Source organism: Brassica rapa, chromosome A09 (genome assembly GCF_000309985.2).
Source record: "Brassica rapa cultivar Chiifu-401-42 chromosome A09, CAAS_Brap_v3.01, whole genome shotgun sequence".
Taxonomy (NCBI): Eukaryota; Viridiplantae; Streptophyta; class Magnoliopsida; order Brassicales; family Brassicaceae; genus Brassica; species Brassica rapa.
Genome location: NC_024803.2, coordinates 15082311 through 15104823, shown reverse-complemented (window position 1 = coordinate 15104823; position 22513 = coordinate 15082311). Strand labels below are relative to the sequence as shown.

Below are 22513 nucleotides of genomic sequence, written 5' to 3'. Positions count from 1 at the left end.
GGTGAAGATGGTTTCGGAACCAGAAGAATGACCAGCTTTTGCAAATTATTTGGATGATATCAAGATCCTGAAAGAGAGTTTCACCCGATCAGAGCTTATCTATGTACCACGAACGCACAATTCAAAGGCGGATAGTCTCGCACGCAGTGCTAGAAAGCAATCGTCTTTCGTCGTTCACATGGATGCAGATTATCCGGTTTGGTTTAAAGAGTCAGCATGAGTCTGTATTGTTGATGACAAAAAAAAAAAAAAAATCACTTTATTATAATATAAGTATCAATATATTTTCAATTTAATATTATACAATAATAAATAATATATATAAGAAAGTATAAATGATTTAAATAGTTTAATTAATTCCATAAAAACTTATCCGATTAATATACAAAAATATTATTAGTTTTGTAGAGTTTAAACCATTTCATAGTATAGAAAGAAGCTCTGGTTGAACCAGGGTTGACTTTTTACGACGCCGTTTACAGGCGTTGGTCAGGCCTTATGCCGTCTATCTAAAATCGATTGATCTCCTGAGAAGGAACAGAAGAGAAGAGAAACAAAAAGAAGACTATCGAAAAAGGAAAGGAAAATGGCAGGAAGACTGAGCGGTGTGGCCTCACGAATCATGGGCGGAAACGGCGTCGTTGCCCGATCTGGCGCCTCTTCTCTCCGCCAACGCGCCGGCATGGGTCTCCCCGTCGGCAAACACATCGTCCCCGACAAGCCGGTGAGTCAAATATCTGTAACAAACTAATTCATATTATTCTTTGATCAGTGTTTGAGGCTCTTTATTCGATTGATTGCGTCTCAGCTTTCGGTTAACGACGAGCTGATGTGGGACAACGGGACTGCGTTCCCAGAGCCTTGCATTGATCGAATCGCTGATACTGTTGGGAAGGTTGGTTTAGGGTTCGGTTCTCTCACGATTTTACAATCGATTGTGTTTTGTGATTGATTTTGGATTGAATGGGACAGTATGAAGCATTGGGATGGTTGTGTGGCGGTCTAGGGTTCTTTGCGACTCTAGGTCTCCTCGCTGTTGTCAACGATAAAGCTTCAAAGGTTCCCTTTGTAAGTGACTTATATTTCAACCATTGTATCCTTTATTATTTGATTGATGATCATGTGTGTACACAGAGTTATTAGGAACACTTGAAAGAAAGACATACAATGTTGTTCTTGGGAACTCTCTGTTACATGCTTAAGCAGTTAAGCCACTAGCTAGATGTGTGTCAAGATCTAAAATTTATGAGTTGGCCAAGAATAATCATAGACGTTTTATCAAAGTCTGGCTTGATTATGATGAATCTTGTGTTTTTGAAGGATTTTGAGTTGTGGATGTTGAACAGCAGGCTTTGGGCTTGGAAGATAATGCTCCTTGTCTTCTTGTTTCTATTCATGAGATGAATTGCTGCTCTTTTTCACTGACATGTCATCTCTCTATTCGTGTCTTTTTTTTTCTTTCCCATTGTGGTGTCTGAGTGTGATTTTGGAGTTATAGAAGTTGAACACTCGTAGACGTTGTGTCAATAGCTATACTATGATGAGTCTTGTTTTGAAGGACTTCGAGTTATACAAGTTGAACAGCAGGCTAGGGCGCAGAAGATGATCATCTTTGTCTTCTTGTCTTTATTCATTAGAGCAAGTGTTGTTCACTGACATGTCATCTCTCTGCTCGTGTATTTATTTGTTTTACCACTTGTGGTACTTGTTCATGGTCATCTCTTACTGTGCTGTTGCTGCAGACACCACGAGTGTATCCGTATGACAACCTGAGAGTGGAGCTTGGAGGAGAGCCATAGAGACACTATCAAGTGATCTGCTCATCTAAACTCTAAGCGTGTTTTCTTCACTGCTTTCTTCTTCAAAATCTTTTCATTTCCTGCTCAGAACTTGGTGACAAAAGAATAAATAGACCCTTTTCATTGTCTGTTGTCTATGTAATTAACAGTGACCTTTTGGGTGTATTCATAAGAGAAGACATGTACTTTTCAGTCAATCTAAACTTGTGTTTGGTTGTGTATACACAAGTGAACACAAAGCAGTAGCAACATGTGTTCATTAAGGTTTAGCCTCGTGCGACTCCAAACAAAGACAAGGAACATGAGTTTATTTAGTCTTCAAGAACCATAATAGTCTAGTTTGAATTTTGTTCGAGTGTGGGATAATGAGCTGGATTTGACTTGAACCAATTCAAGTCTATAACAAGAAGGGGTAAGAAAGTTTAGAGACCAGGTAGTCTACACCTCAGCTGACTGAACTGAAACTAGATTGATGATAATTATTCAGATCTACTAACTAAGCGGTGGAATCAGAGACAGACACATGAGTCATGAGATATATGATATCTTTCCAGTGAATAATTGTTCCATTTTTGAATCAATATTTGATCTGCCTACGTGTCATCTTTCTTCTGGCTCTCTCTTCTCCCTGATTGTTTGGACCTCGTCAAAACTCTTGATAACTGTTTGGCTTTCCTTCTTTCTGTTTTCTCTTCGTTGGTTTTCATTTTTTAAACATCTTAATCACTAAAAAACACTTACATAGCCCAAGAATAATACTATAATATGTTCGTGTCACATCTACAATTGAAATAACTTCCAGATTGTGGTTATTCATAGTTAAATGGACTGAATGTTATCTGGAGTGAAGAGGCTACAGAAAAGTTTATCTATATCTCTTGAAATTAAATATTTTAAAGATTTCCCTGTAGTTATAATAATTAGGAAAACATTTTTATGATTACTTGTCATCTTAATCTCTAATATCCTAACGCGTCATCAGATTCCGGAGTTTACAAGCCATCACAGCTTCGCCACTTGTAACTTGTAAATTTGCTACACCCCATCTTTTCATGTGTGATGGGTCCATTAGTACTATAAAATTGAATAATCATAAACACTAACTTGGTTAGGATAACTGAAGAGTCATCAATCATATATTCATATTAACTGTAGAATACCTTTATTTATAGTTACCCGTTATTCAATAATGCAATTAATCTTCCAAGAAAGAAACACCATTTCTTTTCATTTGTGGGACCCCTCATGAAATTATTGAAATCCAGCAAATATTGGTGATACATCATACACGTTGGACAACATTTCTTTCAGGTACAATACAGATTAAAATGAAAATAACATTTTACATGAAAAAAATTATCTCTAAAAACATCTCCAACCATATTCTATTTTTCATTCTAAATAGAGTTTAGAGTAAAATGTTCCAATAATACTCTATTTTCCACTCTATAATAAAATAATAAATAGATTTACTCCAAATATAGCGTAACTTATTTATTTTTTGTTTATCACTCTATTTTTCGTTCTAAAATAGAGTATCATTGAAGTGGACTTGAACTCTATTATAGACTCTATTTTAAAGTGGAAAATAGAGTAAACCGTTGGAGATGGTCTAACCGAATACCATGTCATATGACCACACAAATTAATTTTATGATAAAAGTTATAAACATACATTCATTTTTGTGGCCAACACATTATAATAACATTTTATCAAAAAAATAAAACACATTATAGTAACATTATAATAATAAACTAAATTGATTTATAAAAAGGCTCATTTCCCTTCTTAGCTCTTACATTTCTCTGTTTCTTCTATCTGCTTCCAGTTGAAACCGAACTAACAGAATGGAGTGTGATCATGTCTCCCTCGAAGAATCCGACAAACTGAAATCTCCGCTCTTGCCGGTCGTCCATAATGAGGAACCACACGAACAACAAACGGTGGCGCAACATCTCCAGACAATATTCACACCTAAGAATTGTTACATCGCTCTTGGTCCTCTTCTTTGCACCGTCGTGTGTCTATGCGTACGGCTCGGCGGAGATGATACGACGACGGCGAGGAACATGCTTGGCGTTCTTGTGTGGATTTTCGCGTGGTGGTTGCCGGAGGCCGTTCCGATGCCGATCACTTCCATGTCGCCGCTTTTCCTATTTCCTCTGTTTGGAATCACGTCGGCGGATGACGTGGCAAGTTCTTACATGGATGACGTCATCTCCCTCGTCCTTGGCAGCTTTATCCTCGCTCTCGCCGTCGAGCACTACAATATTCATCGTCGACTCGCCCTTAACGTGAGTCGTTTAATCTCTTCATTTTCTTTAACCTTTTCTCATTTTTTTTCCATACAACTATTTTCTTACTAAATGGTGGTGTCACCTTCTTGTGTAGACTTGCTACTTGCTAGAGACTCTGATTCTAGAAAATATTTAAGTAATCAGATGATTTTGGGGGATGATTTTGTGTGGGTGCACAGAGGGATTAATTCAACTATGATCATTCAAACATTAATTATGTGGACAGCTTCAATTGGATCCCAACTTATTAAATTATAACTTTATAATAACAAAAAACCATGAATTTATACTTTTGATGATTAATTTATATTTTTAGAATTCAACTCTCTCATATTCTCTTTGTTTTATAAGTGGTGTTTAAAGAAATGCGTTTTTCTCTCTTTAAAACTGAAAGTAAATTTGGTTAATGTAAACATGAAAAATGATATTATGAATGTGGTATTTTTGAAAAAAAATTCATATATACAGAAGTTTGACGTATTAAGTGGCAGACAAACTTACTCTCCCTGACGCGTTTACCAAGACCCTCGTTTTTCGACGTCGGTGGAGCGGGAGCTCGCCGGCGTCGCATCCGTTCCATCTTCTTCATGGTTTCTCTTGCTCCAAGTCAAAGCTCTCGTTCTGCTTCTTGTTTCGCCTTTACTCAATCATTTGTTCTGGATCTGGGGATATCAAAACTGGAGAAGACCTTCATGGTCTCTGCTTGGCTTTTGAAGACCACCGGACCTGCATTCTCCACCGGGGACTCCCGAAAACTCGGTAAAAAGACCACCTCTCCCCACCTCGACCCACACAAGGGATGGCTCTCTCTCTGCAACTTGCTCCGTTTGCACAAATGGCACCTCGTTTCAACTCTTTCCCTTCTCTGAGTTCAACTTTCAGCTGCGCTCCAGATCTGAGAGGACCTCCATGGGGTACTTCGGATCTGAGCTACTCTCAGATAAAGCTCAAAGCTCAGAGATAAAGAACACCTCAAGCTGCAGCAGTTCATCACCTTCACGTTACAAACGGGACTCCGTATTTCTCCGGAGTGGCTACTCAATCCATAACCTTCCGATCTTACTGGTCCCCTCTCCTCCATCTTGCGCCACCGCCCTTCATCCCAGAGGCAAGGTGTGCCCTAACTCCGCCGCAAGCACGCTGCTTTTCGAGCTCAGATCCGATGAGCGTGATGCTGACATCAGCCCTTCCATTTCCTTTATATGGGCCAGGCCCATACAATTTTCAAAAGGTGTCAGCCCATTCTCTATCTCTCAAAATATTAATTTGAATGAGAGGACCAAGCCCAGAATCTGTCTTTTGGTTTTGGTTATATTTAATAGTTTTTCAGTGAGTCTCGATGGATTCACCGAACCTTTGATCCAAACTATTGTGAACACGATGTCATATCCTTCGATTCAGAAGCGATTCTTACTTTTGTGGTTGTCAGTGGATTCACCAATACCATCATCATCTAAGACCTTCTCCATGAGAAGTGTCATCTCTCCTGCTATAAAGCAGATGAAGTTGTCAAAATCTCTAACCGTTTTGTTATCTTGTGGAGCGGTCCGTACGGGGCCTGAAGATGCAACGGATTTCGTTTCGACGATATTCCGAGGTGTGGATTGTCTATCAACGTCACGATATAATGTGACTAAGTTTCAACTTTCCGGCTTTGCCGTGAACCTTACAATTTATTATTCGGGTTTTACTCAGAATTCGCTGTCATTTTATCATAGAGATTTCTCTACTCCTTTCGTTTATGTTGTATTGTCTCTTTGTACTGTTGGTAGAACCAGGATTATTCATTCTTCAAAGTGTAGTCCGAATGTTTAAGTATTAATGAAAGTGGTGTTCAAAAAAAAAAAAAAAAAAAAAAGTGGCAGACAAACTTAAGCTGAAAATATAATTAGCGTCCTCTGTTTAACTTCTATATGTATATATATGTTATATATGATAGCTTAAATTATCCATGTATCATATAGTGTTTGGTAAATCAGGAGCTTACACACGTATGAGATCATTAGGTTACAATTTAGAACTATGATCACAAACAGTATGATATAATCCTAACTAATTAAGTGGAGCTTGAATAAATAAAAGCCACGACTTATCTAAGTATGATAAGTTAGTGACATAACTAATGATCGATAATCTAATTCGTGAAGATAACGTTGGTGTTCTGCGTGGAGCCGCTAAACGCGCCGCTGCTGCTTCTAGGAATCTGCGCCACAACAGCGTTCGTGAGCATGTGGATGCACAACGTGGCGGCTGTTGTCATGATGATGCCAGTCGCTACAGGAATACTTCAGCGACTCCCTTCATCATCGTCGTCAACGGAAATGGTTCCTCCGGCGGTGGGAAAGTTTTGCCGAGCAATGGTTCTCGGTGTGATATATTCAGCCGCAGTTGGTGGAATGAGCACACTGACAGGAACAGGTGTGAATCTCATACTTGTCGGAATGTGGAAAAGCTATTTCCCTGAGGCTGATCCAATCAGTTTCAGCCAATGGTTCTTCTTTGGTTTCCCATTGGCCTTGTGCATATTCGTTACCCTCTGGGGTATTCTATGTGTGATGTATTGTCCTAATGGATCAGGGAAAGCTCTATCTCCTTATCTTCATAAATCTCATCTCAAGAGAGAGCTTGAGATGTTAGGACCAATGAGTTTCGCTGAGAAGATGGTCTTGTCCGTGTTTGGTGGGTTGGTTGTGTTGTGGATGACAAGAAACATAACCGAAGATATCCCCGGCTGGGGTTGCGTCTTCGACGGCCGGGCCGGGGATGGAACGGTCAGTGTGATGATGGCTACTTTGCTGTTTATAATCCCAAACAATATTAAAAAGGGAGAGAAGCTAATGGATTGGGACAAATGCAAGAAACTCCCGTGGAACATTGTCTTGTTATTAGGAGCTGGGTTCGCTATAGCCGATGGAGTACGAACAAGCGGCTTAGCTGAAGTCTTCTCCAAAGGACTCGTGTTTCTCGAAACAGCTCCTTATTGGGCCATCGCTCCAACGGTTTGTCTCATCGCTGCTACTATCACCGAGTTCACGTCAAACAACGCAACCACTACATTGTTGGTTCCTTTGCTCATCGAGATTGCAAAGACAATGAGAATCCATCCTCTGCTCCTAATGGTCCCTGGTGCCATTGGGGCTCAGTTCGCTTTCTTGCTCCCCACGGGAACACCTTCTAACATCGTTGGGTTCACGACAGGGCATATCGAGATCAAGGACATGATCAAGACAGGCTTGGCTCTCAAGATTGCTGGAACGGTCTTTCTCTCTGTTTTGATGCCCACTCTAGGTATTACTATTAACTTTCACGATTATAGTTAACCACTTTCGTTTTAATTCATTTGTGATTCAGTATGAACTATATATTACATGACAGGGGCATACATTTTTGCATCAAAAGCAGGAGTTTAGTTCGATGGGCTAAAAGCATAAGACCATTACACTATTGATTCATTACTGTAATATAATGAAGTATCATATTATGGATATGCCAGTCACAGGTGGAACGCAAAGTTTAGATGTGGTTAAACTTCACAGTAAAATTGCAGTATATGATAAAAAAAAATTATTAAAATTAAAATCTTAAATATCAAAATTTTATTAATAAAATTATTTATATATATATGAACAATTGTATTATATAGTTTATATATAATATCCCCTATATATTAATCAAGGAGCATTACAACATACTTTCGTAGCCACATGTCAATGTCAGTACTAGGATAATAAATTGGTCCATATAAGTATATAATATATTTTTATTAAACTAACTATCAAATTGATTAGTAGTGTGCCAAAAAATATTATTTATTTATTTAAATAAAAGCTACGGAATTACTTAATATGACTATTATATATGTGACAATTAAAATTATGAATAATACATATTTGATAACAATTTTGTATCCTCTTTTTTTTTGTTTAATTTTATATTATTAAAAATATTAAACAATCACATTAAGTATATAATAAAAAAATTAGATTTTTGCCTATATGTTATATTTTGAATTTTAAAAAAAAATATAAATTACTAAAGATGGTAAAAGTTCCACATTGAAAATTTTGTGATCAATGGTTTAATTATATTTTTTTGTTCAAGCAAAATATTAATGATCATAAATCGTATGAATATGAAGTCTCTCATAAATAGATATTCATACTATATATATATATTAATATAATTTAAATTAAATCATATACTATATTAAAATATAAAAATATGTTAATTTCAAAATTTGCAGTGAAAAATTATTGAAATCTTAATATTTTAATTTTTAAATCAGTATTGAAAAATCTCACATTAAAATTTTTGTGATTAACTATTTAATTTTTTATTACAGCAAATATACAAATGTTAATAAAATCATATGAGTAGGAAGTGTCAATAATAAATATTTATATCAAAATATACTATATATATATGTCAATATCAATAAAATTTAATTATATACCATATAAAATAAATAAAATGATTGTTTTGATTTATTTACCAAAAACATAATTGTCAATTAACAAAAGGTATTGGTTTTGATTTATGTGTCTACTCTAATTTATATAATTTTGTGTATACAAATTATTTTTGTAAACAGGTGGTTTCTAATAGTATGTTATTTGATCCTCACAATTTGAAAAATACACTTCTTTAAATCGAAATGATTTTTAATATTGGAAGCACTATATATATATTATTTCATTTAGATTAAATAATTTAGTCTTGATTTTTATTCATAAAATCTTTTAGTGAAATATAATGACAATATTCAAATCAGCTCCTTTTGAGTTTGTTCGAAGAATGAGAGATTTGATCATTTGTCTAATATTTGTTTCTCTCCAATACCATATCTAGCTATTATAATTGTAAGAATGAGATATTTGAACTGTTTACTATAAGTTTTCTGGTTTATCATTTAATAAATCAAACATTTCTTAGTTTATACATAGTTTACATATATTAGAATGGTAAAATAATATATATTTTTTGTCAGTATACTCTTAAATAACTAAACCTCAAAAGTGTAAGTTAATAAAATAAGTAACTAGATTTTGACCCGCGCATCCGCGCGGATGTATGTTTTCCGTAATTCATTTTTGTTGTAAAATTAATGATGTTTTTTATAGGTTAGTAAGTTCGGATATTGGTGTTTGGTGTTCATTTTGTTTTGTGTTTATTTTTAGATTATAACGTTGTCTTGTATTTTTTTTTGTATGTGTTTTTGCAGTGAAATTGGTTTTAAAAATATTATAGTGTAAAATATTAGAGTGTTTAGTGTAGATTTTGGCAGTTTAATAAAATTATACAAACATTTTTTTGATTACTAACTCAATGTTTTTAATTATTTTTAACATATTTCAAGAAAATCATATTGCCAGGAACAAATAAAATTGGTAAAGTAACCCAACCCACATTTTTTAGATTAGATAACTCTAGCAATTCTAATATTTAACCCAAATTAGAGTGGACTTTAAACAGTAATCAAAGCCCATTTATACTTTTTCTGGGAAAAAAGACATGTGTTTTTGACGTACAGTAATCAAAACCCAAATTAGAGTGTACTTTGTGTGTTAATCTTTTAACGTATTATGATCTTTAAGGAGCATATTATGGGCATATACCAAAATATAACAATTGATAAACAATAAAAAATATTTGACTTTGCAAACCAAAATCTAAACCATAAAACAACCAAACCGTACCTTTATTATAAAATTAAATATACTAAATTTTAGTATGCAAAGTCATAAAGAATATTATTCTCTGTTTATAGCATGTATATGTAGTAGAAAACATGAATATAATGGTGTAGTTACGTTTTGATAGGAACGGGTTTGCAACGGTTTAATCGAATGGTTTGCAACGGGTTAGCATATTTTGAAAGATTTCGTTATTGATTTTCTGTGTTCGGTTGGTAAAGCAATATACTAACACGTTTGTAAATATTGAAGAAAATATCAAATAAACCATAAGATAACATTGCTCTGGGTCATTTACGATTTGTAAGCCCAAAACAATATAATGAGTGTGTAAAAAAGAAGGTAATATTAGGTGTAATGTATTATAAACGAAATTGAAAGAAAAAAAAAGTTAAACGACATAGTTTAGATGACAGTGGCAAAGGAATGTAATTTTTGTGCAACTGTAAGGAGTAATTACTATTTGTACTTCTGCCTTAATAGTTTAGATTTGCTTTGTTGTTTTAGAATTAGTCAATTAGATGATTTTTAGACCAAATAATGAATATACTAGACATACATTTATATTTCGAGTCTGCAGTTATATTCTATAACAACTTGATATATTAGATCACTAATATGTGAATAGAGTTTGTCGGTGATTTTCTTTAACATTTTGATTCTTAGATATGTACTCGAGTGGAACAAATTTTTACAAATGTCTATCTTTTTAAATTGACACTTATGTAATTCACTGAGTTCATAGAGGAAATTAAAAAAAGAAACAAAACTCAAATCAGTGAAACATAAACGAGAACAAAATGATAATTTTATAGTGGTAGAAAATAAAATCAGTTATGGAGAGTCAATAATAACAAATTGTGTGTTGAAAATCTAATCCGCTTTCGTCATTTATAATCGATGTTGCCTATCTAGTTTTGGTGATTTGTGTCAGCCGCAAAACTTAATAACTTTTTGTGCATATGAAGTCTTTAAAAATTAAAATGAGTTCTAATACGTTAACTTTTCAACAACGATGATACATTTAAAAAACCAATATTTTTATTCATCATTTTACAATCAATAAATATGGTAATATTAGAAAATGTTTAAATCATTTAATGAACAAACATTTGTATAAAAAATTCACCTCCCCGCGTGCGGGTTATCATTTAGTAACTATACTATTGTATACTAATTTTGGTTTATTCGGTGTAACTCAACCATATACTATGATATGATGTGGGTTCTAACAAAAGAAAATCTATATAGCTCACACATTTTTACTAAATCCAAATGATCTTCTCTAACAAAAGAAAATCTATATAGCTCACACATTTTTATCGAATTAAACACTTATATTTACTCATGAATTTTTAAGTTGGTATTTCAAAAACAAATATAAAAATTTAGCATCTTCTCTATTAAAAGAGAAGTACCATTTTTATCTACTATTTAGAAGTCTACTAGGACCATTTCATTAATCACATAATATAACATAATAATTAATAGGAATATTAATAATAAATTAATTTTAACTATAGATTTGAATTTTATTTTCAGTTATAACAAAATCTGTTTAGAAAAATTTAACAAAATCCTACTAAATTTTTAAATAATTTTTATTAAATATTGCATTAATTAATTTCGTAATTAAGTAATATAATGCTTTCATTTAAATAAATTATCATCTACCACTAAAACGGGTTCAAATTTGTTAATCATGTCAGATTTTTTTATAAAAATAAAGTTATTAACATATGTTAAAAATTTATCTCTACAGCTATATATTTTCAAAAATCATATGTTGAAGAATATTTTTTATTTGATTATTTCAAATTATGAAAACTCAAAAACGTAATAAAAAAGGTAAAATGTATAAAACAAACCCCTACATTAATAAAGTAATAAGAACCTAAACAATAAAATTAAAAAGTTATAAAATACATAACACTAAGATATAAATTGTATATTTAAATTTATATAATAATATCAAAATTAAATATATATAAAATAAAAATATACCCGCACGATGTGCGGGATAAACTCTAGTGGTCTTTAAATTATAAAACCAATAAAATAGTTTTATATTTATGAGTGTCTCACACGGTATTAGTGTCAATCTATCCAGCTATACTATTTGTCCATATCCAGTAATGGACCATATCATGCTCATACCACATTGTTCATATTGTCCAGCGTGTATTCAACTATTTCTGGTTTTCTCAAACTCGAGAAAGGGAAAAGAAAACGTTTGTATCAGTATGTCTTTGCTTTTCTACTTTTCGTCCGTTACACTCATTTATTTTCATTATTTACCATTGTGCTATATAGTTCTGTATTGATTAATATGATTAGATTAATATTTATAAAATGGTGGAACTTGTCAAAATCCTTAAAATGTGCCTATTTAATACATTTTCATAAATGTTAACAAACATTCCAAGATCTTACTTCACTTGTGCCATGTATCAAGGCAAAAAAATTTACAAGTTCTCCACGTCATGTGGCAAGCTTCTACTATATAAGAACACTAGAGACCTCTGCCATTATTCGAGAAAAAAATAAACAGTTTCCACAGCAAGAATGAATAGCAGAGCAATCTTTCTTCTTCTCCTTCTCCTCTCTTTCCACGCATCTGCGATGTTGCCTGCTGGTAGATGGAGTCCCATCAGCAACGTTAAGGATCCTCATGTCGTAGAGGTAGGCAAATTTGCTGTTTCCGAGTACGACAAGGAAAGTAAGTCGGAACTTAAATTCGTTGCGGTTGTTAGCGGTGAGTCTAAGGTAGTCGCTGGCACTAATTACCGGCTTATTGTGGCGGTTAATGACGGTGTAGCCGGCCCATGTGCGAGCAAGAACTATGAGGCGATTGTATGGGAGAAACAATGGTTAAAATCAATGAATCTCACATCCTTCAAGCCCGTCGTTTGATGGTCATGTCCTCTTTGTTTTCCATGTAATCGATATCATGAAACAGCAAACAAAAAAGATTGAATAAACAAAAAAGAAGTGAATGTCAGTTTTATGTGTTGTCCGGTTTTAATGTTTCATGTTGTTGGGGGGTGAAGAAAGAGTCTGAATGTCTGATGCACATGAAGAAATGATAGTATAACTGATTGAACAAGTGGTGATACATCCGCTAACTATGCCTACTAATCTCCTAGATTAGGGGGTCACGAGACTGTTAACAGCTGTATCACTAAATTTAGTTATTTAATTAATGCATTAATAAGCCTTTTTTTGGTAAAAAAAAATTACAAGGAAATAACAAACATGCGAGGGGAAATGTAAAGCGAACATGTCATTTGTCTTTGGTCCACCATATAGCTCCTAATTTGTTATATACATTGTAATTTCAAGGATTTAAAAATATTTTTATGAGAAATGAAAATTATGAAGAAAACAAATATTCTGTTGTTTTTAATAAAATTCTTGCCGGTATATTGTTTAGTAGATGATGCATTATTGTTTTTTTTCCTTTTAATATATTATTATTTTATTTCATTTAAATTGTATAAAGAAGAAAAAAAATGCTAGGTTATAAACGTTTGTACAGGGGAGAGTTAGCTTTTCTAACAGATTTTACTTAAAAGACTAGGGCCGGTGTAGCGCGGATTACATGTTTAATAAAAATCAGGTCAATTAAAATTGTGTGTTTTGAAGTTTCTGAAAGAGTAAGTTAAGTTTTGTTTTTTTATACAGGGGAGAAGTTCGAAGCGGTGATCATTTTTTTTTAAAAACAACAGTAAGTATGAATAATAAATAGTTTGAGGAATTCGATATTTGAATGAGAAAATAATATTTGTGTGTGACTATTTAATTGACGTAGGAAGTGGTAACGTAAATGTTTTAAAAGTTGACTGGTGGCGTTTGCTATGAGGCTTAAGATAGCAGTTTATTCCTCTTTTGGAAGCGTTGAATGATATCAATTTCGTTGTTAAAGTAGAAGCGCGTTCCAGGTGTTGCTGTGAGTGATAGTTTTCCTGAAAAAGTAAAATATTTGTTAGCATTTAGTTTTTTGGAAAGTTTATGTTTAGTTTATTACCTTCATGTATCCGTGGAATGATACTTGTGATGAACGAATCTGATGAGTGCCTCGTGAATTTCTGCAAAGTATGGGGCGATGGACTTGATTTTTTGAGATTGAAAGAGTTGATGTTATTTTCCATCTAATATGTTTGATGTCGTCATTCATTTTACTTAAAGGCATAATATATTTAATTTAATTCTCAATAAATGCAGTAGATACTATTTGACTCATAATTGACATTCAAATTTTAGACCATACGTTTATAAATTTACAGTATTACAGCTGCTTTTCTTAAAATAAAATGTCAGCTTATATTACAGTTGCTTTAATTAAAATAAAATATTCACCACGTAGAAGTATATGAGTACAGCAATTTAGTGTAGACATTAAACAATCCATGCATGCATTAAATTCTGAAGTACGTATACGTATGAAATGCAAGCTGATCAAACAATTTTAATAGTGTAGGAATAAAAATCAAACCAGTTTAATATGATAATGCTGATTCATTCTTAAACTTCATAACAAAGCTATAAATAAAAACAAAACAACTCAAATAAGTAAACGAAACCATAAAGTGTTTCCAATAGTAAACTGTCTTAGCAAGAAGCAAAAAAAAAAACCGACTGAAAGAGAGATAAGTAGACTGTTATTATAGAAACATCCTGACTGGGCAGTCTGTACCAGCCACTGATGGAGTGATCATTCTGCATGTGATCTAGCCACTACGCTTGGTACGCTTTGGTTTCTTCTCCTCTTCAATAGCTGAAGCGCCACCACCACTACTCTCAGCCAACTCTGTGTTCTCCACTTCAGTTCCTGGTAGCGTCTTGAGTGGGGGATTCTTTGGTGGTAACTCTGATGCTGATACTATCTTGGTAGCTGTTAAGGACATTCGAGTAGAAGTGAAGTTGTAGTGACCCACCTTGATCCTGAATTTCTTGGTCTGGCCGATTGTATCAACGAAACACTGAGGCAGTGGAACATCAAGCTCAGCCGCTTCTCCCCCATTTTTCTAGTATAACAGAACACATTAATCAACTTCCTAGACGCTATTATTAAATTAAGTGTCAAGATTTTGGAAATTATCATTAATCATCAGAACAACCAATACCTGAACATAAGCGTCGATCAACTCTGTTGCTTTCCTGCCTGTGAAATCTTTCCCAGCATCTCCGAGAATCATGAACGTGCACTGCTCATCATTATCATAGACAGACAGCTCCACCCGATAGCTGTTTGAAAACCAAATGATTAGTGTACACATTGTCGCTTGTAAACATATGTGAGAGGAGAAACTTACTTGGCTACTGCAGTAGCATTTTCATTCCCGCATTTTGGACAAAGCAATGTTGTAGGCCCACGGTTTAACTTGGTCTGGAAATCCTTACAAGCAATGTAATACCACACAGTGCCAAGCTTGACATCATCAATGGTGGCAATGCAGTCAAAGTAGGCAATCTGAAATCACATCCTAAGGGTTGTCAGCAAATACATTGAGAAACGTGTTTGATTCTAATAAAACAATGCAATTACCTGAGCAGGCTGACGCTTGAGGAAGGCGGCAATCTCACCTATTGTGAGTGTCTCAGCTTTGACCACCTCAACAGGGTTCACCGAAGAAGTTACAGAAGGGTTCGTGGCCAACCTTGCAAAGAATGTCAAATCAGGCGATCATCAAAAGTGTATAACACATTATAGTCTAAGGTATAGATTGTTCCTAAAAAATAAATAACTAACCAGGCCAAGTATTCCTTGGTGGGGTCAACCTCTTCATCCAAAAACACTCTTGAAGAGGACATTGAATTTAGGCACAATTTCCCTGTCAATATAGAAACAGTTAGTGGTAGGTTTACCTAACTGAGTGTGAGTGATGCGGATTTCTTATATTGAGTGTCAGAGAGTTTACCACCGAGCCTCTTAGGATTGACCGTTGTGACCAATAGAACAGTTGGAGTGGCTGCGCTTGCGTCAAACTTGACTCGGAAACTTTCAGCGGCCTCGTCCCACAGATAGACGTTCATCACTGGACCGCTGCAGTTAACAAAGAGTTGATGTTTAATTTACATAAGAATCATAAATTAGAAAATCATATTTCTGTGTTGGTCGAACTATAACAGCTTACTCTTTAAGCTGCAAATGGACCATCACTTTCCGAGAAGCTGAGTCATCGTTGGTGCACAAAACAGGACGCTCATGGAGAGCCTGACCATCAACCAGCTTAAGGTGGCCAACAACATCTACAGCAAACAGTTACACCCAATACAGAGTTAGTCGATTGGAAAGGTTAAACATGTTCAGAAAATATTTAAACCGTACCGTGAAGATCGCCTCTGAGATCACAGTTGGCTTCAAATTCTGAGAAGGAACGGACCCTGAACCGCTCTGTCAAGATGCCTTCATTGTCTTCTTCATCCTTCGACAGGGCAGAAGCGTGTGAGATGCAAATGACCAGCCTCTGATCAGCATCATGGTACATCACCTTGCTGTTGGATGCATAGAAGTTTGTCAGCGTGTAGATGCTCCCACGCTGGAGCTCTTTCTCATACTGGTTGCAGCGGTTCAGACCGATGAACCCCTAAGCCAAAGTCCCCTACAGAACATAGATGCATTATCGAGTCAGTTGAAAGCGTTCAAATTAAATTATAAGCTTTCAAATATTTATCTAATCTCTATTAAAGCACTCCCAAGTTATAATGAAAGAGGAAAAACCACTCAAAGATACGATAATATATAATCAAAGATAAGCTAAACAAAGTATTTTTTTCAGAGTGATTTAAATTATAAGCGTCTAAAGCAACAGAAAAAATCTCTCTAATCAATGTAAGATACGCTATTATAATTCAAACGAATCAACCAATTGTCCGATAGTGATTAAAATTATAAGCGCCAACAAAAACAAACTTTACAGTTATGGTATTACACGAAGCCATGTCCTATACTAATCTGATCTCTGCAAACAACTCTCAACTGAATAATGAAAGAGGAAAACCAATCAAAGATAAACTAAATCAAGTGTTTTTTCAGAGTGATTAAAATTATAAACGTTTAAACCAACAAAAACAAATCTCTCTTGTGAATCGAAGATACGCTAATAAAATTCAAACGAATCATTCAAATTTTTTTCCCAAAAAGAAGATCAAGTTTTTATTTAATCAATCAAGTTGTTTACGAATCAATCAAGTTTTTATTTCAATCCCAGACTATGCAATTTATTGCAGATTACAGAAAATCCAGGTTTCAAGTCCCGGAGAGAGCGGTTTATTAAACAATTATGCAAACTAGAAGAGAAAAGCTTGCAAGGGATCTTCAACATGGTGCAAGTAAAATCTGGCCAGACGTGGATCTTCATAGGACGGCTCATGTGATGCAGTTAGACGTAGGTCTTCATAAGGCAGGTAGTATTGTCGGTTGTCGAATCGTCTTGGTAATCTTTCCTATATCATCTATACTATACTAAAAGCAACATATAAAGAGCAGAGAAGCTGTCCACGTCAGATTTTTAATTCTGACCAATCAGAGACAGATTTTGTGACACGTCAAATCGATCTTAATCGGATTTTTTTATTCTTGATCCGTGAATGAGATTTGGCCCATAAGCCCAATCGTTTAGAAAAGAAGAGTAGGCAAGAGACAAACAATGACACATGTCTCTTTATAAATCTCAACGTTTCGTTTACAAAAATGAAACCATCAAATTGGGTCAGAGAAACATATAAACCAACCTCTGTTATTTTCTTTCCAGCCCAATTTTGACCCACCCGACTCTTCTAACCTTTTGTCTTCTCTGTTGCCCTATTTTACACAGCAGATGTGTAAACGTCTGTATAATTACTGTAATCCTCATTGAAATATGTCATTAAGCTTCTCCCACTACGTAGAGTTTAATTATCCTTTCTCACCACCGCTTCGAAAACCCCTAATGTTCGATACTATAAATAAGTGATAAAGACTTCTCCAAATAGCCCTACTTCATCCTCTTCATTATACTTCGTCCTTACAAACAGAGATTGCAATAAAGGTGTCCTCTCCAGTCATGGTTTCGGATCTGAAGTCAGGTCGTGCTTTTCAATCGGCAACCAAACCAATCTCAAAGAGGGAGGAGAGCTCATGGGGTTGACATGCTCCTACTTGATGAAAAGGTATGTTTTCTTATCTTCCATCTCCTATCTCATACTATTATTAACTACTCATACTACTTAACTTGACCACGTTCTAATGATTCTTGCTATGTACAATCGACACTTCTCCAAGGTATATCACTGTCCGGGTTTAACACGTTTAAAAAGTATATGTGGCTTCAGACCGGGTTTGATACTTTTGGTTTACCTAAACGGCAGAGTATCTCTTGATCGATATAGATTCATTAGACCAGAATCTGGCTTAGAACTTAGCCAGCGACGTGATCGAAACCTGTACGGAAGTGGCATCCCCAAATCGACGCCGTTTCAGCCGTACAGTGAGTTGTTCGGAATTCAGAGATTCAAGAATGCGAGCTGATGGGCGATGTTCGCCACTTGCAGCGCTCTTTCTTCGAATGGCTCACGGGCGTTACTTGGCAAGAAGCCGGAAAGGTACGACTTTTCTTCCTCTCGCTGCCGGAAAAATCCTTTAATTTTGCTTTGTGTTTAGTGTTTGAGATTCTTAATGAAATACCAAAATTTTCAGATGGATCGTCGTACTTAGCGCAGCCACTACCGTTCTCCATCTCGACGTTGATACGGATCAAGGTGTTAGTGACTGGCTACATCGAGTTCCAACACAATGCCGAGCTTTACTCAGAAGCGTTTGTACCCATCAATGTAGTTTAGAAGCATATCAAACGTAACTGAGTGTTTGTTGCTTAAAGAAAGAAAAAAATAACGTAATTGAGCTTTCACCTTCAGCTTCCTCTCCATTCTTTTATTATTATTATTATGTTACCGGTGAAATCTATTGAGAAAATATATACCTCCTAATGATAAAATATACTTATCTGATTTGGCTGAAAGCATTTACCGTACCTCCACTCCGAATTGTTCTTTAGAGCACCCAAAAACATTTCCCATGAATGCATATGACCACATAAACCAACAATCAAGTAAGCTTTTTCCTGGTGAAAAACTAAGATTATTTGGTCATTGGCTGTAAAAACGTGATTCAAAAGTCATTGTGATATTATCATGTTGGATCCTCTGTTTTCTTGGCTCTGCACAATACAGGTGAGTACTTAAAGAAAAAAAAGAAGAGAATGGCAGTGGAGTGATAGAGAGAAGAGAGGCAGGTGTGTGCTGCTTTAAGAACACTGATTTGACATACCCGATGTGTACGATCCAAACCTCCAAGTGTTTGCTTACCTTCAAATGTCCATTTGAAAGAGTTTATTACAATATAACAGTTTTCATCTTCTAGCTCTTTAAATTTGTAATAACATTTTGGCAATGTGATGACTAGGAAAAATAAAATACGAGGTCAATGTTTTTTTGTTGTATATGTTACATGCATCCTACGTTACCAAAAGAGCAGTAGTTATGTGTATGTTGATAACACAATATTTAATTATAATATATAAAATATAATATAAATTGAGTTTGTAAATATATTTCTCGCATTCAATATCTATATTATAATACTCATTTTCAACAGTAAAATATGCAGCACTTTCAATAATTTTTTCAAAAAAAAAACTTTTAATAATTAAAAAAATCTTATTGTTGAAAATATCCCTTTGGCATTCATTATTTATACTGTAATACTCTTTTTAAACTTTCAATATATTACACTTTTTAAATAAGAAAATTTCTTATCTGTTACATTGCATTTTTTCAAGAAAAATATATTCTATTTTTCGAAGAAAACAATTAAAAAAATATATCATACGAGATGAAAATTAAGCGTTGAAAGCGAAGAATTAATAGACACAAAGAAAAAACTATAATTAACATAATAGAAAATAACCAGAAGAAAATTACCAATATATCTCAACTACAAAGACACAAAAACATTGGCCAACATGGTTCCTTCCTCCCTAACTAGCTTATCTAGGGCCGAGACTTTAAACCAAACCAAACTAAAATTTTTATTTTTTGCTTAGTTTGATTCGAAAGTTCATAAAATTTAAAACATTAGTTCTCGATTCGGTTCGGTTTGGTAACTGATCAGTCTGGGGCTTTAACATAAAATATTTTCAAACAGTATGAATTTTAACCAAAATTTCAAAGTCAACTAACCAAAATATGAATAGAAATAACCATTTTTCAGATGTCTTGGTTATTGATGTGTTTAAGAGTTTATCGGTGAGCTTTGGCTATAGCCTATAGATTCTGAATCTTCTTTTACATTCTGGCTGGATATGCGGTGCATGTTCCAGGAGAGTTTAGACTTTATGTGTGTTCTGAATGGGTGTTTAGACCTTATGCAAGCTGAAAATGTTGAAAAACTTATTTCGGCCAAGTCTTCTTCTTCTGCAGGTGCTGCTTTGGAAGGGATTCACGCATCCCTTTGTCCACCTTTTAAAGGATAACTTAAACTTACTCAAGATCCATATGTATTTCCATGTCGGTATCAATAAATTCTTGCATGCCAGCCTGAGCCAATGATGCCCACTTTGAAACTTCCTCAAGAAGAATCAGCCAAGAATTTTAAAACTCTATGGCTACGTAAAAGTTCAATTGGAAGGTATCCATTCTTTTTGAAGATTGTATCTACATTTTATTCTATTTTACAAACAATAATTGTCGATCTTTTTTTTTTGTAAATATTCCGATATATGACATACAAAACAATCTTCCTTGATTATATTTTCTGATGTTATGTTCGAAATGGCCACTGTCCAGATATATTTAAAAAGGTGACTATACAAAATGGTTACTTCTATGTTACCAGATTTCTTCTATGTCAATCTAGGAAGAACTTGAGAAAATTGACATGCACATGTAACGCGAAATTAGTTCTTCCTAGATTGACATATGGACACTGACTTATCGAAAGAGCCTGAAGGATAATCAATCCATATGTAATCCCTTTTTAGTTTATGTGCACCTAATTTTTTTTAAAAAATCGCATAATGAGCTCCCAATAGGGGGTTCTGGCTGACAATGATTCAAACCATTTATTTTCTACTTTCTGTGTGTTTTTATGATAAATAATTTTATTTTAATATAGATGAATGTATTTAATAGCCAGAAACAGTTTAAATTATTCGTATTTAATTTAAATGAATCTTAGAGTTTTCCTGAAACCCTAAATAAATAAAATAAAGAATATTTGAATTGTAAATAAGGCTCACTTATTATTTATAGTTTTCTCGATACAAAAAGTTAATTTTGATTAATTTTATATTTTATAATCAGTCAAAGCACATATAACATATATATTCAAATACCAAATTAAAATAATTTAATTTAAATTATGACGTAAAGAAGAAACCTCGGGCGTAGCCCGGGGCAAGCCCTAGTAATTGTAAGATCATAATAAATCAGCGTTAAAAAAAAACAACTTTTCGTTTCCAACATACGCTAACATAAAACGAATCAATCATGTTTTTTTCCCGGAAAGAGATCAACTTTTAATTTTAATCAATCAGGTTTTCAACAAATCAATCTAATTTTTATTTTAACAACCAAGTTTTTGTTTCCCAACATAAGCTAACATCAAACGAATCAAGCAATTCTTACCCGGAAAAGAGATCAAGTTTTTATTTAAAACAACAATGTTTTTTACGATTCAATCAAGTTTTATTTCAATCAAACAACTTTTCGTTTTCCAACATACGCTAACATCTCAACCTAATCTACGCCAATATAATTAAAGATGAAAACAAACCTCCGCATCGATCATTAGCAGCTCGATCCCAAGAAGGATCCCTGGTCCTCCTTTCACATTCTTGCGAGCTTCCCAGAAATGAAGAAGCATAAACTTCAAGGTTGAATCGGCTGGCCCGGGTGAAACATGTCGGAAGAGGAGAGGAGGAGAAGCTTCCCCGGTGAGGATCGCAGTCGTTTTCGCCATGATGAGGGTTTGGATTTTAAGATCTGAGGTACGGGTATGGATTTTACGATCTGAGGTAAGGCTATAAATAGGGATGTAGATATCATCGAGACGGAGAGAGTATCTGGAAGGTATGTGGGGATCATGGATGGAGGATTTATGAGAGCACATTGAAGTACCATCACTCTCATCGGAGGTGTTATGGAGGATGAGTTGGGGGAGAGGAAGAGAATCGCGGAACAGAGCGAGACGGCGTTTAGGGTTAGGAGTGATGATTTCAGAGCAAGAGGGGCCTATAACGCGAATCTTAAGAGCTTAATGGGCTGAGACACAAAAGAGGCTGCGACATGAGTCTATGACTGGGCCGGGATGATTTCGTTTTTTTTTTTAAAATTTGAAGCCCAATCCGCCAATGACGTGGCACTTTGATTGGTCCTGATTATTTTGACCATGTGGATAGCCTGAGGAAGCTTAAAAATAGCTTCTTTTATATAGTGGAATTTATTCCATTACAAATTAACAAATAGTTGAAGGCTTATTCCATTAAATTTCCTTATTTTCTTTAGAACAAAGACTTGAACTCTAGTTGAATAGGTCAATAAATAAAAATACTGATTTTTGATAATGATTTCATGTAACCCCGTCTCAGTTAAACCTTCCAAAGCAATTAATTGTGATCTCACCAACTAAGACTAATTAAAACATTGGTTTGATTAAGAGAATGGGTAAAATGTCATCATTTG

General features: G+C 34.5%; 4 protein-coding genes and 1 long non-coding RNA gene across 5 annotated transcripts; 4 read left to right on the top strand and 1 right to left on the bottom strand.

The window, feature by feature from the left end:
* The first annotated feature begins 430 nt into the window (after positions 1-430).
* LOC103839517 (NADH dehydrogenase [ubiquinone] 1 beta subcomplex subunit 8, mitochondrial) lies at positions 431-2020 on the top strand. Its single transcript, XM_009116018.2, has 4 exons — positions 431-724; positions 809-895; positions 973-1068; positions 1743-2020. Exons 1-4 carry the CDS (start codon positions 587-589, stop codon positions 1797-1799), a joined length of 378 nt encoding a protein of 125 aa, XP_009114266.2. The 5' UTR covers positions 431-586; the 3' UTR covers positions 1800-2020.
* Positions 2021-2257: 237 nt separating this feature from the next.
* On the top strand, positions 2258-7676 carry LOC103839518 (tonoplast dicarboxylate transporter). Its single transcript, XM_009116020.3, has 3 exons — positions 2258-4094; positions 6245-7385; positions 7473-7676. The coding sequence occupies exons 1-3, from the start codon at positions 3648-3650 to the stop codon at positions 7505-7507; spliced, it is 1623 nt and encodes a 540-aa protein (XP_009114268.1). The 5' UTR covers positions 2258-3647; the 3' UTR covers positions 7508-7676.
* A 4145-nt stretch (positions 7677-11821) lies between these two features.
* LOC103839519 (cysteine proteinase inhibitor 5) lies at positions 11822-12896 on the top strand. Its single transcript, XM_009116021.3, has one exon. The coding sequence runs from the start codon at positions 12356-12358 to the stop codon at positions 12701-12703; it is 348 nt and encodes a 115-aa protein (XP_009114269.1). The 5' UTR covers positions 11822-12355; the 3' UTR covers positions 12704-12896.
* A 1349-nt stretch (positions 12897-14245) lies between these two features.
* Positions 14246-21689, bottom strand: LOC103839706. The gene is made up of 9 exons (XM_033280951.1): positions 21606-21689; positions 16122-16395; positions 15928-16042; positions 15712-15836; positions 15543-15624; positions 15339-15450; positions 15106-15263; positions 14917-15037; positions 14246-14817 (listed from the first exon to the last, which is right to left on the bottom strand). Exons 2-9 carry the CDS (start codon positions 16279-16281, stop codon positions 14521-14523), a joined length of 1170 nt encoding a protein of 389 aa, XP_033136842.1. The 5' UTR covers positions 16282-16395; positions 21606-21689; the 3' UTR covers positions 14246-14520.
* On the top strand, positions 16391-20832 carry LOC117128492. Its single transcript, XR_004451801.1, has 2 exons — positions 16391-17944; positions 18057-20832. It is a non-coding gene; the product is annotated as an uncharacterized LOC117128492 (long non-coding RNA).
* Positions 21690-22513: the final 824 nt, after the last annotated feature.